At 44.3% G+C, this 17471-nt stretch overlaps 1 protein-coding gene across 3 annotated transcripts in view; it reads left to right on the forward strand.

Moving 5' to 3' along the window:
- Positions 1-16806, forward strand: part of C23H1orf21 (chromosome 23 C1orf21 homolog) — a 209965-nt gene extending 193159 nt beyond the window's left edge. For all 3 annotated transcript variants that reach the window (XM_070591008.1, XM_070591006.1, XM_070591007.1), the window contains exon 6: positions 16018-16806. In XM_070591008.1, the coding sequence (XP_070447109.1) occupies positions 16018-16056 (39 nt within the window). In that variant the 3' untranslated portion in view covers positions 16057-16806. The remainder of the gene's footprint in view (positions 1-16017) is intronic.
- The last annotated feature ends 665 nt before the right edge of the window (positions 16807-17471 follow it).

Genomic DNA, 17471 nt, shown 5'->3' on the forward strand with positions numbered 1-17471 from the left:
GGTTCCCTCTCTAAACTCTTCCTGTAGGAGACTCTTTAACCTCAGAGCTGCCGTGGAACCAAGTGAAATACTTGGCAGACGCAACTGATGATGGGTTTTACTTTCTGATGGTGTGTTTAAAGGCCTCCTCAGTGCCTGCTACTGATGAGAAAACCTGGGACTGCTGTATCAAATCCTAAAGAATGTTAGACTGCCTGCCCCGTGGATGCAGAGGAAGTCATAGCTTGTCGCTCCCACCCAGCAGGTTGTCACTCAGTAACTACCAAGTCACTCAACACTGGCGGAGAGATGCTCTTGCTGACTGAGGATTTTGGAAGTGGGCTGGGCTGCCCATCTCATTGCATTAAAGAGTTTCTTGCTCCACGGTAAACATAGTATGGCCTTGCTTTTGCTAATAACCAAAGCCTTCCTTGTGTCTCCTTTCACTTCATCCCTCTGCCTTGCCTTCTCTCTTTCCTGCATGTACCTTGCCTCATTCATCAGCCAAATTAAAGCTGTAATTACAGGGGTAAGGATGTGACTCGGTCCTGTTCTGCTTTTCTCCCTGCTGCATAGCTTTATGCAATGTCTTCTTAATAGTCACGATGGTAACAGTGGTGTAGGAACCACTGGCCAAGTGTGCACACACTCTGGGCTTTAAGAAGCCTAGCGTTCCCATGTAGCTAATAGTAGAAGGGGATATAGCTAAGGAAAATAAAGCAGGCAAGAAGCCGAAAAGAAATGCAAAACACTCAGTCTCTGCTCACTTTCTTTTTTCTGGAGGGCTTGATTTTCAGAGAATTCTCGAGGTTCTATCAGCCTGGCTCTTTAGGGAGCAAGAGAGGAGAAGAGTTCAGGTTCCAGAACAATGTAGTACACGAATGCAAATAAGAACCATGCCGTTTTTTGTGAATGAAGTGTGGCTGACAGTGCTCTGAACTCCACAGCAGAATGGGGCACAATCAGCGAGTGGTGGCATTCTGCCATGGGTGCAGTGCTTGATCATGGGACGGCCACCCAGGGTACTATGCAGAGCAGAGAGGCAGTGATGTTGGCAGGTGTCATTCCCTTACCTTGTTCCCATTCAGCTTCTCCTTCCTGTCCTCTTCCTGAGCTGTTTCCTTTCCTCTCACAGCCTTTCCACTCTTGCATCTGGCAGCCATGGGCATCGTTTTAGCCCTGCAGAGAGCACTCGGGGATAGAGAGGGTATCAATCTCTGTAGCTGCTGCGTTGTTCTTTAAGAATCTCTAAAAGGACTCGAAGCATTACACAGGCCATTCCCTAAGGATAAGAATTGGATCTCATTTGTCTTTATTTCCCCAGAACCAGCACAGGGCCTGGAACAGAATGGATGCTTAATAAACCTGTTGAATGAGTGAATGGTGCAGATAAGGCCACTGGGCTTAGCAGAAGCAAAAGTATACAAAGGAAGGCCATGTGGTCCAGCGGGCTCAGCGTGGTAGGACATGCTCTTAATAACGTGGGGCAACATAGCAGGTGGATAGCAGGTACAGTGCCAAGAAACTGGACTGAAAGAGGTCCGGGAGAGAGACACACAGAGGAAGAGAAAGAGCCTATGCCTCAAATCTAGGGCAGATCCCGGGACCAGCTCCAGCAGTAGAGCTGTGTGACTCCAGGCTAATTGTTTAACCTTTCTGGTCTTTGTTTTACTCACCAAAACAAATTTGGATAATAGTACTAACATGTCTGGGAAATTAAAGAAAATTCACTGCAGAGTCTCTAGCAGAGTATTAGATGTATTGTACATGCTCTGTAATTGGTAGCTTTTATTTTGTGCCTGTATCCATATCAAAAAGGCCATTTGTAGAGGAAGGATTTGGGGGGTTGGGGGCGCTAAGACTAAAACTGAAAATGCAGAATTTATCAGCTTGAATCTTGCTTGATCAAGAGCCCTCCTGTGAGCAGATGTCTCCCTGTAGATAGAGCGTTAGGATACTCTCCACTGTAATGACCCGCCGCCCTCCTAGGTGGTAGAATCATGTGCAGGACTTGGAGACTAGTGAGCAGGTACAGAGCCATTAAATAACCAGTGCTCCTCTGAGCTGTGATTACAGAATGAGTCAGTGAGCCAGTGACCCAGCGACAGCTGAATCCCTGTCTATATTTTTCTTGTTTGGAGGTTTCATTCTTTTTTAATTCTTGTGGATTTTTTTTTTAAACCTGCTTTTGTAAATACAACAACAGAAGTCATAAAAGGGGATCCCCAACAAAATTGTTAAAACGGTAAGAGTAATATCTGATTCCTTTAACAAGCTTAACTGGAATGTGTTCTCTGGGCCCAGGAGTGAGCCAGGGACCATAGGAGGTAAATAGTGAGGAATTAGGAAATTGGGCCCTTGCCTGGGGAGCTTTTAATGTAGAAGTATAAAATTTTGAGTTGGGAAGAATGTTAGAGAATATCTTATCCAATTTACCCCCGACTTTTTAAACTCCTGCTAACCAAAACCCTCTGTAGCAAAGCATCCGACAGGCCCTTTATACCAGTTGGGAAGGAATTATGAATCATATTATGTTCTGTGCGTTTCTTGAAACGTTTACTCGAGACGTCTTGGTATTTGTAGGATACTTATTCCTCTCTGAAATTCTGATGAATGGAGCCCTATTCTGCTCCATTCCTAGAGAAAGCATTCTTAGAGCAGACACTTCTCGACTGCCCTCATTTTAATCCCGTTTTTCTAAATAGATTCAAGAGAGGAGAATCCAAAGACTAAACTCATATTCTCAAAATGGGCTGTTGGAGGTTTGGAGATGTTTATTCACACCCTGCCTCCCTCACGGTTCTTAACAAATTGAAAATAGACACTAGGAGCCAGGTGAGTACCCTCGGTTGGTATCCACCTCCCTAACGAGCCTAGCAGTTCCCAAATGCAGAGCTCCTAGTGAACGGGTTTGGAATATATTTGTAACACTTAAAACATCAAAACGATCTGGGGCCAGGATATATAAACAAGTGCTGTTAATACGAACAAGTAAAAACCATCAATTAAACTTCTGGGTCGAGAACTGGAAGCAATGTAAGTGTCTGCCACTAGAGGAATGAATAAATACAATCCTCTGTATTCCTACAGTACAACATTATGCAGCGGTTAAAGGAAATGAACCAAGCATATATATAGCCACAATTATAGATCTTAAATCATATTATTAATTAAATAGAGGAATATGCAGAATAATAAAAATTGTATAGTACCATACAAATTAAAAAATACACAAATACCGTACGTTGTTTCTAGATGGACATTCAACAGATATTCATTAATCACCAGCTATATGCCAGGCAATGATGTACTGACACGACACACACACAAACACATGTGTGCATGCACACATTAGTATGGTGTGTTTTTACATGATATATTTATAAAGGGCATGTATGTATATCTGTTATATATTTAAATATGCATATACATAAAGTATAGTTTGATATAATACAAATATGATATGAATATTAAAGTGTCAAAAATGAGCTGGAAGGACACATACCAAACCCATGACCGTTGTTGTGCCAGGGCTGGGGGAAGGAGGATGGCGCTGGGATGGTAGTTTCATTTCTTAGAGAGAAGGGTGGTGGCTAGAAGCAAATGTTACAAAATATTAATACTAGTTCTCATATCTGAGTGATGGAAATACAGTGTTTCTTACATTCTTTCTACTTTTCTCTATCTTTTAAACTTCTCACAATTAAAAGAAGTCTATAAAAACAGGAATATGTTGGGGCCGGCCTGATGTCACAGCAATTAAGTTTGCATGTTCTGCTTCGGTCGCCCGGGGTTCACCAGTTCAGATCCTGGGTACGGACCTGTATACCACTTGGCAAGCCACGCTGTGGCAGGCATCCCACATATAAAGTAGAGGAAGCTGGGCATGGATGTTAGCTCAGGGCCAGTCTTCCTCAGCAAAAATAGGAGGATTGGCAGCAGATGTTAGCTCAGGGCTAAACTTCCTCAAAAAGAAAAAAACAGGAATATGTTTATGCCAAAATGTCAAGTAGAAAACAGCACATTACGCAGTGGTCCCTGGCCTTGCTCACACCTTCCATGGCATCCCAGTATGTGCATTTTGGTGGAAGAAAAGCTTCAGGAAGCACTGCTATATGGGCACAGAGCCATGCCCTAAGTCACCTGTAAACGCCCCTATGTTTGGTTTCATTTGAAATCGCTCCTGTTTCCAAGGGCTCTGAGAGTCATGGCCACAGATGGGGATGACCTCTGCTAATTCCTGTTCTTATCGGCCAGTTGGCCAAATGTGTGACAGCCCTTAATTTAATCAGAGCTTCGTAACCCAGTAGGCTAAAGAGTCCCCACAAGTCCAGTCAGGTCTCCTTGCCCCGGCCCCTCCTGTGTCCTCTGGGCCTCCCTCTGATGGCATCCTCCCAAAGTGCTTATTCCCAGGTAAAGGGTTAGGTTCATCGGGCGAGTGGAGACCTCAGGCTCCATAGTGAAGTCCATGGACCCTGCTTTTCTTCCTCTTCTAGGGTCCTGTTTGGCCACCTTAGCCATGTCCTAGAAGAGGAGGGAAGTCAAACAGACATGTTCTCCCGAACCCTGGGCCCAGGACACCTCCTCCTCACTGCCCCCTGGGCTTTCTCTCCCTCGTGTCTGGCTAGTTCGCTGTTCTCTGTCTTCTGTGGGCAGGGGCCTCCTGTCAGCAGCTGCAGTTGTCCTCCTGGCCAAATGCATGTGCTTCCTATTCTGAAAGCAAAGAGAAAGGAAAGGGAAGGTGAGCACTGTGATCCAGCAAATAGTGTCCCTCCTGTGTGTGGGGAGGAGGGAAAGGCAGCTTTTCACACTCTCAGCTCTCTGGTCTAGTGGAGCAGTAAGAAGGGAAACCCGACATCCTCCCCTCTCTTCGCCTGTGACTGGGGGGCTCGGTCATGCTCCAGAGGGCCTCAGGGTGAGAGGGGGGATGAGGAAGGCCTTCTGAGGTCTCCTGTCCAGCACGAAAGCTGATGCTCCTCTGACTCCTGACTGTTCTCAGTTAAAAACTATAAGGAATGGAAGTGTGTGCTTCGTCTCCCCAAACCTCCAACCACATACAGGATAAATTCTAGGGTAAAACAATTAGTTCAGAACAAAGAGCTCTGAGAGTTTGTCTGGAAAGCACGTCTTTGTCAAGAGGCATATGGATTGAAATCTCAGACTTGCTAAATCCATTGCCCTAAAGGAAGTGAATCCTAGAGGAGACCCGTGAGGCTTCACGTCCTAGAGGAAGTGAGTCCTGGAGGAGCCCCGTGAGGCTTCATGTCCTAGAGGAAGTGAATCCCGGAGGAGCCCCGTGAGGCTCCACTTCCTAGAGGAAGTGAATCCCGGAGGAGCCCCCTGAGGCTCCAGTCTACCAAGTGGGTTGTCCTGGCTTGGGAGTGAGGGGTAGTATTTAAATCTTAACTCTTACACCTGAGAATAGACTAAGTTACAACATCTCTCTGAATTAAGTCTGTCAAATGGCCTAGAAATCTTCCACAAGGAATTCCACAAAAATTTATGGTAAATCTATTTATCATTATAAGGAATCACTTACAACAGGGAAACTTTTTATAAGATAATGTAAAGTGAAAAAAGCAAAATAAAAAAATTGTGTCTATTGTAAGATTGAAACTATATATAAATGACCTACATATGGACAGAGATTTAAATGAGACTTGAACTCTCTGATTTCTTGGGAAGATGGGGTGGTAGGAAATTTTTTTAATTTAATTTTGATTTTGGTTGATGGTTTTCTTGTTTGTAAAATAAAAACAATTTTATAAAATGACATTTTGGAGGAGAACTCTGGCTCCATCTTGAGAGAAATGCCTTTCAAGATGGAAATCATCTCTACTGTCGGAGCTCTTAGGAAGAGGGCCAAGCCCTTGACAGTGTTAGCCTGTGAACCCACTGATGGCAATTCTATTCTGCAACAGGGGTGGGCAAACTACCAAATCTAGGAGGATTGGTTTTTACATGTTTAAATGGTTCGGCAAAACAAAAAGCAGAATAATACTTTCTGACATGTGAAAAATTATGTGGAATTCTAACTTCAGTGGCCACAATATTTGTTGGAACACAGCCACGCTCATTCTTTTACGTTTATCTGTGTCTACCCTGATGGCTACGACGGCAGAGTTGAGTTGCAGCAGAGACCATATGGAGGGCAAAGCCTAGAATATTTACTGTTCGGCCCTTCACAGAGAAAGTTGCCAGCTCCTGCTCTAGGACACCACTTCAATATGGCCTAGAGACAGGGCCGTCCCACGTTCTTTATCCCTGCTTTTCTTTATTCTCACTCCTGCTCATCTCCACGTGGGAAAGGAGCGAGCTCATTGAAGTCATCTGAGCGCCAACATCAGAGAAAGCTTGAGAAATATGTGCCTTAAAGTTTCTAAAACATCCGCCTTTTTGTCAGGAGAATGAGGATTTGGGTATAACAGATACTTTGTGGGGGGCTTAAAGCTGTACTTATTCTCTCTTGGAAATGAAAAGGCCACTCTCCTGCGATTGTTGTCACTGCTGCTGCTAGCGCCGTGATCGTTCCTATATATGGTCACGGAAGCAGTCAGGGCTGTCACACTCCCACTGCTCATTGCCAACGAGACCTTTTTCAGCTGAAATAATAATGTGTGAGTCTAATTAGAATAAAGCTCATTAGTAACGGAGACGGCCCTTAATGCCTCGATTGATTTTTCTAATGAAGTCAGCTAGGGGAGGGAACTTTAGCAGCACAGCTAATTACTTTTGCTTTTCTTCGGCATTTCCTCAAAACTGTTGTTATGAATTGTTGGACTGTAAATGCAAATGCTGCTGCAACGCTCCCCGATGGAGGCGGCCCTGGCGCTCGCAGCCCTGCAGCCCGGGCTGTTTAGCGGCCCCCGGGGGGTCCTTCATTCCACCTTTCCACCCTTTGCCCATCTCCTCCTCATGTTTGTTCTGGATTCTACCTTGTCACTCCCAGATGCTCAAGCAGTGGCATGCAGCCCTCCTGCCCTTGTATTCCTAATCCAGAGGCAGAGTTTAAATGTCCCAATTCCCATAGACACTTGGATCTGAGGTTGCCCCTGGATGGAGATACATGGAAGGAAAGGTTGGGAAAAAAGATATTAGGTGGGCAAGGAGGGAGAGGGCCCATTAAATTTCTGCACCAAAACCCTTGGAGCAGTTGTGTTTCATTAATCAAGATGCCGTTGGGTGCCCGGAAAGCCGGTCAGGCCCACAGGGCAGAGTAGAAGGCTGTCACGGAGACATGACTAAGTCACGAAACTGAGACTCAGGGAGCCCACAGGTAGGAAGAAAGAGCAGGAAGATGATTCATGTAAAGGAAGCAGACAAGAGGTAGGAGAATCAAAATGATGCACAGACCAGAAACTGACAGAGGCTCTCGGTGTCATTCAGAGAGTAAAGGAGAGGAGGATGAATTCTTCAGTCAGTCCATCAGTCAGTCAACAAATAAGAGTCTGCTTTATGATGAGTACCACAACTCACACTTCCAGACAGAAATAAGCCTCATTAATACAAACTTCTGTAATGAGCCTTCATTACAAAGCTTCAGGTTTGCTTTCTCCGAACATGAGGATCTTGACTAGACTATTTAGTTATCTGGCCCCACGGCAGTACCTGTGTGATTCTTTAATTCAGAACTTTGTGACGACAGCAAAAGACTGAGTTTGAGATGCCTCATGGAACATTGTGGAAAGAGAACTAGACATGATTCCATGTGTGGTTTACATAGGTGTTACATCTATACATAAAAATGAGGAGTAACGGACAGTGGGATTCTGATGTTCCCTCCTAGTTCCAGGCTCTTCTTGTAACCAGGTGTGCCCCAGCCTCTGCTGATACTTTTGCTCAAAACTTATTCTTTATCGGGCTGGCCCCCTGGCCGAGTGGTTAAGTTCACGCGCTCCGCTGCAGGCGGCCCAGTGTTTTGTCAGTTTGAATCCTGGGCACGGACGTGGCACTGCTCATCAAACCACGCTGAGGCAGCGTCCCATATGCCACAACTAGAAGGACCCACAACTAAGAATATACAATTGTGTACCAGGGGACTTTGGGGGGAAAAAAGGAAAAAGAAAAAACTTATTCTTTATCAATTGTTTTGTTACAGAGGGCTGCTTTTTCCAGCATGATCCACAAAATGCTGTCAGCTTGCTTCACTTATTAAAGTCCTGGGACAGGGGCAGGCCCCGTGGCCGAGCGGTTAAGTCCGCGTGCTCCGCTGCAGTGGCCCAGGGTTTTGCCGGTTCAGATCCTGGGCGCGGACATGGCACTGCTCGTCAGGCCACGTTGAGGCAGCATCCCACATGCCACAACTAGAAGGAACTGTAACTAAGATATACAACTATATACTGGGGAGATTTGGGGAGATAAAGCAGAAAAAAAAAAGATTGGCAACAGTTGTTAGCTCAGGTGCAGATCTTTAAAAAAAAAAAATAGTCCAAGGACACTTCCTGTATAATGTCATTCGACAGCCTCCGTCCCTACACACACACCCATCACTGCCTCCCTCCAAACACCTGAGTGTTCATATCCGCTGTGATGTGGGCCACACAAGGATTCCATTGGCTATCGAAAAGATGAAGATGGATACGAGACATGTCCAGCCCCCTAGAGTAAGGGAGGTAAACATTTTGGCTAAAATTACTACAAAACGTGGTGGTGGGATGGAAGGACCACTGCGGGGGCAAGAGACCAATTCTCCCTAGAGCAACTGGGAAAGATTTCAATGAAGATAGGATGTTGGAACGAGTTCGTAAGGACTAGGTAGCCACATAGAGAGGCCTGGGGAGGGAGTCTGAGGGAAGAGAACAGTAAAGTGGGAAAGTACAGTGGTGACAAGAAGGACCTGCCTGTTTGGAACATACTGAGTCATTGGTCCTGTTGTTTGTCTGTTTGATAGCAGAGAGTGAGTACACAGACCACACGTTGGTAACCATTTTTCCTTTAGGATATTAGATTGATTGTTTTTTTATATCTAATAAAAATGCTGCAATGAAAATATTTGTACATATACTTTTAACAACTTTGTGGAGGGATAATTTACTTACCGTAAAATTTACTCATTTGACATGTATAATTCCATGATTTTTAGTAAATTTAGCAAATTGCGCAACCATCACGACACTCCAGTTTTAGACCATTTGCATCATCTCGATGAGACTCTCCCTGCCTGCTTACAGTCAAACTGCATCCCCACCTCCAGCCCCAGGGAGTCAATGCCTGTATTTTTAAAGAACATATATTTGAGGATTTATCTTTGATCCTCATTTCTATGATTGCTGTAATAAAGGGTATGAACATTTTTATGACTCCTAAATACATATTACTAAGTTACTTTTCAAAGCAGCCACACCGTTTTACACAGCTGCCAGCAATATACGAGAGTTACATCTTGTTGTACACTCACAAGAATTGAGTATCGCTATTTTTAAATCATATCTAATTATTTTAATTTGTATTTTTTGATTACTGAAGCAGACTGTTTTTCTACTTGTGTACTGGTTTTATTTTGTTCTGAATGAGTTTCTATTTCATGCCCTTCCCTCTTGTTGAGATCCTCTTACTGTTTATTTTTTATTACTATGAGGTCCTCATATGGCTTTTATCATTTACACATTGTATCCTGCAGGTATTTTTCCCATTACCAGGTTTGCCTTTTTATTTTGTTTGATTTTTTTTTTTAATTTTTTTGCTGAGGAAGATTCACCATGAGCTAACATCTGCTGCCAATCTTCGTCTTTTTTTTTTTTTTTTTTTTTTGCTTGCGGAAGACTAGCTCTGAGCTAACATCCATGCCACTCTTCCTCTGTTTTGTATGTGGGATGCTGCCACAGCATGGCTGACAAGTGGTGTAGGTCCACACCAGAGATGTGAACCCATGAACCCAGGCCCACTGAAGCGGAGCATGCTGAACCCAACCACTAGGCCATGGGGCCAGCCCTTGTTTTGTTATTTTTTTGACACACAAAGCTTCATTTTTATGTGACCAAATGTGTTCATCTTTTTATTTTTCCTTGTGATCTTTCTCTGGTCCTTTGAGGCTGAGAGTTATCTCTCTCTCCAGAGCTTTGACAAGAGTTCGATTTTATGTTCTGTGTGTTATTGTTAAGATTTAGCACACTAGTTCTCTTGGAATCTGTTGTTTCTGGTGATGCCCTTTGTCAGATACTTAATTCTTATATGGCTTAGGCTGTGTTTCTGGGTTATCTTATTCCGTGCTGGTGAATTTTTGGTGGGTCCCTTTTTAAAAGAATGTAGAAAAACTGGCACACGTGCAAGAGAGGGAGACCCAGATGGAAGCCATGTCATTCGCAGGTAACAGACCGAGTGGTGCTGTCGGTCTGGGAAGTCCTGTCCTCTGGTTCCAAAGGCCCACACTCAGCCATTCTGTGGGAGTTCCAGAGAGCCAGGGTTGGGCTCAGCTGCTGAGCAGTTTCATGGGCAGCTCGGAAAAGTATCTGATGTGTTCTAGCCGGAAAGAGAAGGCTCCCCATCTGGAATGTGGCAAACGGGAGACCATCCTACATTAGATGCCAGGTCAGAGAGGAAAACCACTAGGTCCCCTTCCAAGTCCAAAATTTCATGACTCGCTGGATATTTTTCATCCTGTTGTTTATTCAACAAATATTTATTGAGCATCTAACATGTTGCCGACACTAGTCTAAGTCCCGGGGCTGCAGCAGCCCCGTAACACAGTTTCTGCCCCCTCGCTGCTTCTGTTGAAGGGAGAAGACAGCCAATAAAGAAACGAATGACTATATTAATGTCAGGTAATGATAAGTAATATAAATAAAAATGCAGCAGAGTAAGAAGTGCTACTGTGCTGTGTTCAGGGAAGACAATGAGGTGACATTTGAGCAGAGATCTAGAAAATGACAAGTAATGGATGGAGTGAGGCCTGGGGGTGGGAGGAGCCAGCCAGGAAGGAGGAGGAAGGACCAGCAACCAGGCCCTGCGGTGCCCGGCTTGTTTGAGGACCTGAGCAGAACTGACTGATCCAGCTGTGGGCCCACTTTCTCACACCGTTTAATAACTGTTGGGTCTACTGATCTCAGTTTTCAGTATCATCATAAGAGCTCTAGTTTATTAAGTACCCACCATGTGCCAAGCTTGCTAAACACCTTACCTGTATTACTTCTAATTCCTACAACAACTCTGCAAATTAGGTCTCACCACCCACCTTTTACAGATGGGGAAACTGAGACTCAGTGCTGCCTCTCACTAACTTTCTTCTCGTTTATTCGACTCCCTTGGGAAAATACTCAGTTCACAGCTGATGTTATATGCTTGAGGTGTGTAATTGGGCTGAATGCACACAGGTCTACAGAAATGTACTAAAGACTTCTATGACAAGATCACATCAGACACTGCTGGGCCAGCCCTAGACTATTTGTCTACCTAACCTCAAGGAGAAAAAGTATTGTGGGCACTTTGGAGGAACAGTGTCTTTATTTGAAGTCACCCTTTGAGCTGTTCCTCTTTTTTTTTCTTAAGGAAGATTCGTCTGAGCTAACATCTGTTGCCAATCTTCCTCTTTCTTTGCTTGAGGAAGATTAGCTCTGAGCTAATGTCTGTGCCAGTCTTTTTCTACTTTGCATGTGGGACACGGCCACAGCATGGCTTGACGAGTGGTATAGGTCCATGCCTGGGATCCAAACCCACAAACCGGGGCTGCCCAAGTAGAGGGCGCCAGACTCAACCACTAGACACAGGGCCAGCCCCTGAGCTCTTCCTCTTTGAACTAGCAGAATTTAAAATTAGGATAATGTCCTTTCCTTCTCTCCTCCTTAATATCTCTAATTCTTAGCCTAGACGTTTCAACAAACAAAGAATCGTACCCTAGAACCTTAGAAATGTATGTTCTGAGTTAACGTTTCTTTAACTTTTCAAGAAAATAATACAGACAACTGAAGAGGACATGGAAACCTTTAGAGAGTAGGGCATAGCAAGGGAAATGGTGGGCAAAAGCTCTTTGAGGTTTTTTGAGTCTGCACCAAAATGCCCCTTTGGTTCAGACAGCCCTGCCTTGTCAGCCTCATTGGGAGCTTCCGTTCGTCCAGCTTGCGAGGGCCTCGGAGGAATCTTTCTCTCTGTAGCTTTCAGTGTGTCCTTTGCACAAGGGTGGAATTGTGTCTGACAGTCCCTGATTCTGACTATGTGAAGGGTCTTTACAAAGACTTCATTCTGTAGTCCCTTAAGGGGAAAGGGCATGCTTCAGCCAAGAGAATTGCTATGCATCTCCCAAACCCAGGCCACTCCCACTTCCTGCCTTCTGACAGCTGAAGGTTTCAAGGTTCTCCTTTTAGCACAGTTCTTTAAAAGTTTAAATGAGGGGCCAGCCCTGTGGCGCAGCAGTTAAGTGCGCACATTCCACTTCAGGGCCCGGGGTTTGCTGGTTTGGATCCCAGGTGCAGATATGGCACCGCTTGGCAAGCCATGCTGTGGTAAGCGTCCCACATAGAAAGTAGAGGAAGATGGGCACGGATGTTAGCTCAGGGCCAATCTTCCTCAGCAAAAAGAGGAGGACTGGAAGCAGATGTTAGCTCAGGGCTAATCTTCCTCAAAAAACGAAAAAAAAAGTTTAAATGAGATGTGAAATCATATTATAGAAGCAAGCTGCCTGTCCAACCTGGTAGGGCCACATGCAGGTGGGGCCCCTTGTAGTGCTGAGACGGGGCCACGCCAATAACAATTCGCTCAGGTTACCCTTTCTTAAGACAACACTGGCCATGAGGGAGCTCTTAGTCTCGATGTTTTTGATTTCCAGCTCTTCTGTTCATAAAATATTTGGTTCTCAGAGCTGCTGACAGGTGATAATAACAAAAATGAAACTGATTTGAATTTGACTTTGGTTATCAACTCGCTACTGTCAGAATGAAAAGGGCAAGGAATGGGCCTGTGGTCTTGGGCTTCTCTGAGGTTTCCCCACGAGGAACAGGCCCCACTCCTACCTTGCGGGGCTGGTGTGAAGAGCCAAAGAAACAGTGTCTGCAAAGCAACTAATGCAGTTTTTCTTCTCCTTCTCATAGTAATCATAATAATTTCAGAGGAGCAAATGCTTGGGAAATGAAAGTTGTAGTCTTGGGTCTACACAGAGTTATATAGATTTATACAGATTTGTAGATTTATATGCATTTATATAGATTATATAGATGTGTCCCTCAAAAAGGGGTGCTTTCTTAGGGTGACGGTGAACTTCCAAGGTCTGGAAATGCTCTTTCTGCCGCATGACCCTGTAAGTCATCTACAGAGTTGGAAACACAGCTTTGTTAATGAGTACACCAGTTCGTGTGTCTGTGTCTGTGTCTGTCTGTCTGTCTGTCATTGCGTCCAAGTGCTTCCTTGTGGATGAGGGACCCTCTGAACCCCACTTTGGCCAGCTGGGCCTTTGATTTGAGGCCTCCTTTAGATATAAGAAGGCAGGGGACTTAGGTGGCTGCCACAGATGCTTTATTCCAGTCCATGGGGTTCTGGCCTGTTTGGGATGCAAGGCTGGGGTGGGAGGAAGGGCTCCCTGACACCTGTCACATCACAGCTTCTGACCACAGTCCTCACAGCCACAGGGAAGGAGGTCTCTGTTCCCCGGCCAGGGGACTGAACAAACACAGGGTTTAATAGTAGTAATAGTAGTCATAGTAGTCATAGCGGGAGCTAATATTTATTGATTACCTGCCAGACACTATATTTTTCCCATTTCATCCTGGTCAGAACCCTATGAGATAGACCATGATTATCCCCAGGAAACCAAAGCCCAGTAATTTTCCCAATGTCACACAACAGTATGTACATCCATATATACACTGAGAATGTCCTCTTTCCATCCCTAATAAAACCTCCGTGAGCCCTGCCTTTCCCCTCCACCTAAAGACTCAGCATCCATTTGCAAGTCCACTCGCTGGGCCTCAAGAGTTGAGGAGATATGGAGAGCATTGACTGATACGTTCCTAGCATTGTGTTGATATGTTTGCATGTGTCTTATTTCCATGTTGGAGAATAAACTCCAACAGTCAGGGTCCATGAGCTTCTCCTTTCTAGCTCTCTGACATGTGGCTCAGAGAGTGTCTCCTAAGAGGTCTGGGCCAAGGCTGGGGATGGCGTCTGCTTGGGCAGTGTCCCCAGGGGGCTCTCAGTGGGGCATTGACTACTGAGTGCACGCGTCTCTTCTCAGGAAGATTGGTCACCCAGTTTCTCTGCCCACAAGATGTTTTATGCAACAAGTACAACAAACCTGGAGATGAGACTGGGCTCAGACACCCTGTAAGTAGCAGGAGCGAGAATTGGCAATCTGATGGTGGAGGAAACCAAAACAGGCTAATTAGTGAATCACGTTCAAAGAGAACACGCAATCTGGGGCCATGTAGCGTGGGAACATGCAACCACTCATGCGTCCACAGGCCCTGAAGACTTCATCGTGTGGCTGCATGATTTTATTTATCAAATATACATGCACACACGTGCGCACACACACATACAAACATGTATGAAATTATGTCCTGGGCACTATTTAATCACTTTATTACTATTAACTCGTTTAACCTTAAGCAACCGTGGGAAGTAGGTACTGTGCTGTCTTCATTTTATAGATGAGGAAACTGAGACACAGAGAGGTAACTTGATCAAGATCCCAGACCTATTAAGTCACAGAGGCAGGATTACCACCCAGCCAGATGTACAATAATAATTCATTATGATGACACTTAAATATTAGGAGAATATGAAATATTTCTAATATATACCTATTGTGACAAAGAAACATGTAATACATTGAGAAATAGTTTAATGCGAAATTATTGTTTTCTTTAAGTTTTAGATACTTTTTTTTTTAAGATTTTATTTTTTTCCTTTTTCTCCCCAAAGCCCCCCAGTACATAGTTGTGTATTCTTCGTTGTGGGTCCTTCTAGTTGTGGCATATGGGACGCTGCCTCAGCATGGTTTGATGAGCAGTGCCATGTCCGCGCCCAGGATTCGAACCAACGAAACACTGGGCTGCCTGCAGTGGAGCACGCAAACTTAACCACTCGGCCACGGGGCCAGCCCCTAAGTTTTAGATACTTTTAGGAATAAGTTCCAGCTGTTTAGAAAATTCTGTTTTTAAAAGAATATTTCTTCAAAAAATTGAAACATAGTGTGTATATAAAAAAAGAAAAAGGTCGAAGGATGCAAACAGTATTAAGCCGTGACTTTACAAAGCCCCTATCTGTGACAGTTTCTTGCAGACGGGGCGGGGACTTTTCGATCCATATTATCTGTCAGGGATTACAGACCGAGAAGCCCTGTGCTTTGACCAAGACACCCCGGCCGGCTAGGTCAGATGTGGAATTTAAACCCCAGTCCTAAACGTGCCTTCACAGGATATATAACCTACTGGAGAGAGGATGAAAAATGTTCAAAGGAACAGTCATGTATAGTCTTTCAGCTTTCAAGTAACCTGTTTTGTTAGCAAATGAATCAAAAGCATTTTTGCCTTTCTTGTGCCTCCCACACATACCAAGCATAGTCCCTAAATATGCGATACATATCCAGTGAATCCTTGTTTGTTTGTTTTTCATCCATTTTAATTTAGTGTGGATTAAAACTAAGACATCCCTGGATTGCACCATCCCCCTCTGTAAAGTTGTGAGTTCCGGACATGGAGAGGTAGCTGTGGAATGTGAGCAGCCCGGGCCCCAGCTGAAAGTGACTTGTTCATTGTTCCTTTCAGTTTCTCCTCTTCATAAGATATTGGTGTCCTGAATGGATCGTCCGTTTGGCAATTTCTTGGTGAAAGGCTGAGTCTTGTACATACCTAATATAATACAAGTTCTTACCAATATAAAATAAGGGCTTATTTGGGGCTTGGTAAAACTTCCATGCCTTGAGGTATATACAGTTAATAAATCAGCCAGCACGTATTTGTGACGTATCTACCTTGTGCTCAGTAGTCACTGATAAAGCCTGGGTTCTGTTACAAGGAGACGTATGCGGAGAGAAAATTGATTGCAAGTAACTGTCTCAGGCTCTGCTTTGAATTTCTCATTCACGTGTTACTCTTTTCTTTTCCCCTCAAGGGTCGAGATTACTGTTCGGAAGAAGAGGATATCACATAGCACCAATTCTCCCACTCAAACCCGGAGCTACTACTGTGTAAATAGGTTACACCCCAGTTGAAATCTTTGCAAAGGTCGGTTCTCTTCAATGAACAGCACTATAGCAAAAGAAGATCGTTCCATATCGTATGCCCCATTAAATTACAGTGTTTCTTAAAGAACTTGCAAAGGAATATTGCTAAAATCAAACAAAAAACTGTTATTGAACTTTCTTTGTTGCTGCTAGTTAAAACTTGTTGCAACTTTTCACTTCTCGTGTCCAGGTATGCAGCAAAATTCTGCAATTTCACCTTAAAGATCCTGTTGGTTTTACAGATGCTCTCCGACCTATTTTCTATAAGATGAGGTAGTGGTGAACTCAGATATCAGACTTTATTCTAGACGGTTCCGCTTCTAAGACAAGCATCTCCTTCCCCCCTCCCTTGCTGTCTCTCCCGAGCGGTCCAGAGCCTTGCTTCTCACTGGCAATGTTGCGCTTTAGAGATGGGATGGTTGCTATGGCAAGCTTTGTTTCTCTGCTAAGAAGCAGCAGAGAAGCTATTATAGGTTAAAAGCATGTTGTGACATGACTCCTGGAAGTGACATAGGAGCGAGCAGCGGGTTCTTTCATTTACTAGGTATCTTAATCAAGGATTAAGCTTGCAACATTGGCTTTGCTCAGACGCAGACGGAAGTGTGATCACAATCATTTCGAATCCCTCTTCCCCACTTTTTTTTCTAAGAAAATAAACATTTTACTGTTTTTATGTATCCTTGTCTTCTCCCATTCATCCAGTTCAGTGTTTTGTGATGATCCTGGGTGTGGAAGTTGAGCCCTCCTTTGCAGTGACACCAAGAATTGATCTTCGTGGCTCCCTACCCTCCCATTAGTAATCCACCAAGCCTCGGCAGGGCTGTGAGTGGTCAGAAGAGATGAGGGGAGCTCTCAGGACTTTTCAGGAGCCCTGAAACCACCCCGTTACCTTTCATTTCGTTAGCAAATAAACCATCCTACTGCCTCATTCTCTCCCTTCGAAATGTCACGTGAGCCTTGCCTCTTCCTTGTCTGCTCGCTCGCAGCACTGGATAGTGAGTGAGAATTGTTTGCCTTCTGGAAAACATGGTACCTTTACACTGGTGATGATCTTTGGAGATGCACAGGCCAAAGCCCCAGGGCAGAAGTGGGAATGTTAACTGTGGGTTTGGTAGAGTTTATTTTTCCATATTCTATGAAGAGAATGATCTCTTCTGAAAGACAGAAGTAATATTTTTAACAAATGTTGTCACAAGTAAATAGCAATCAAAAGGAGAAAATAACTTTTGTATTTTTTTAACGCATTTGATAGCTTTGCCGAGGGTTCTCTTTGTTACTTTCAGGGGAGGGCGCCCTATTAAATGCTATGCCAGCGGTCCAGGTTTGGGTTTGTCCCACAAAA

This window comes from Equus przewalskii, chromosome 23 (genome assembly GCF_037783145.1).
Source record: "Equus przewalskii isolate Varuska chromosome 23, EquPr2, whole genome shotgun sequence".
NCBI classification, from domain to species: Eukaryota; Metazoa; Chordata; class Mammalia; order Perissodactyla; family Equidae; genus Equus; species Equus przewalskii.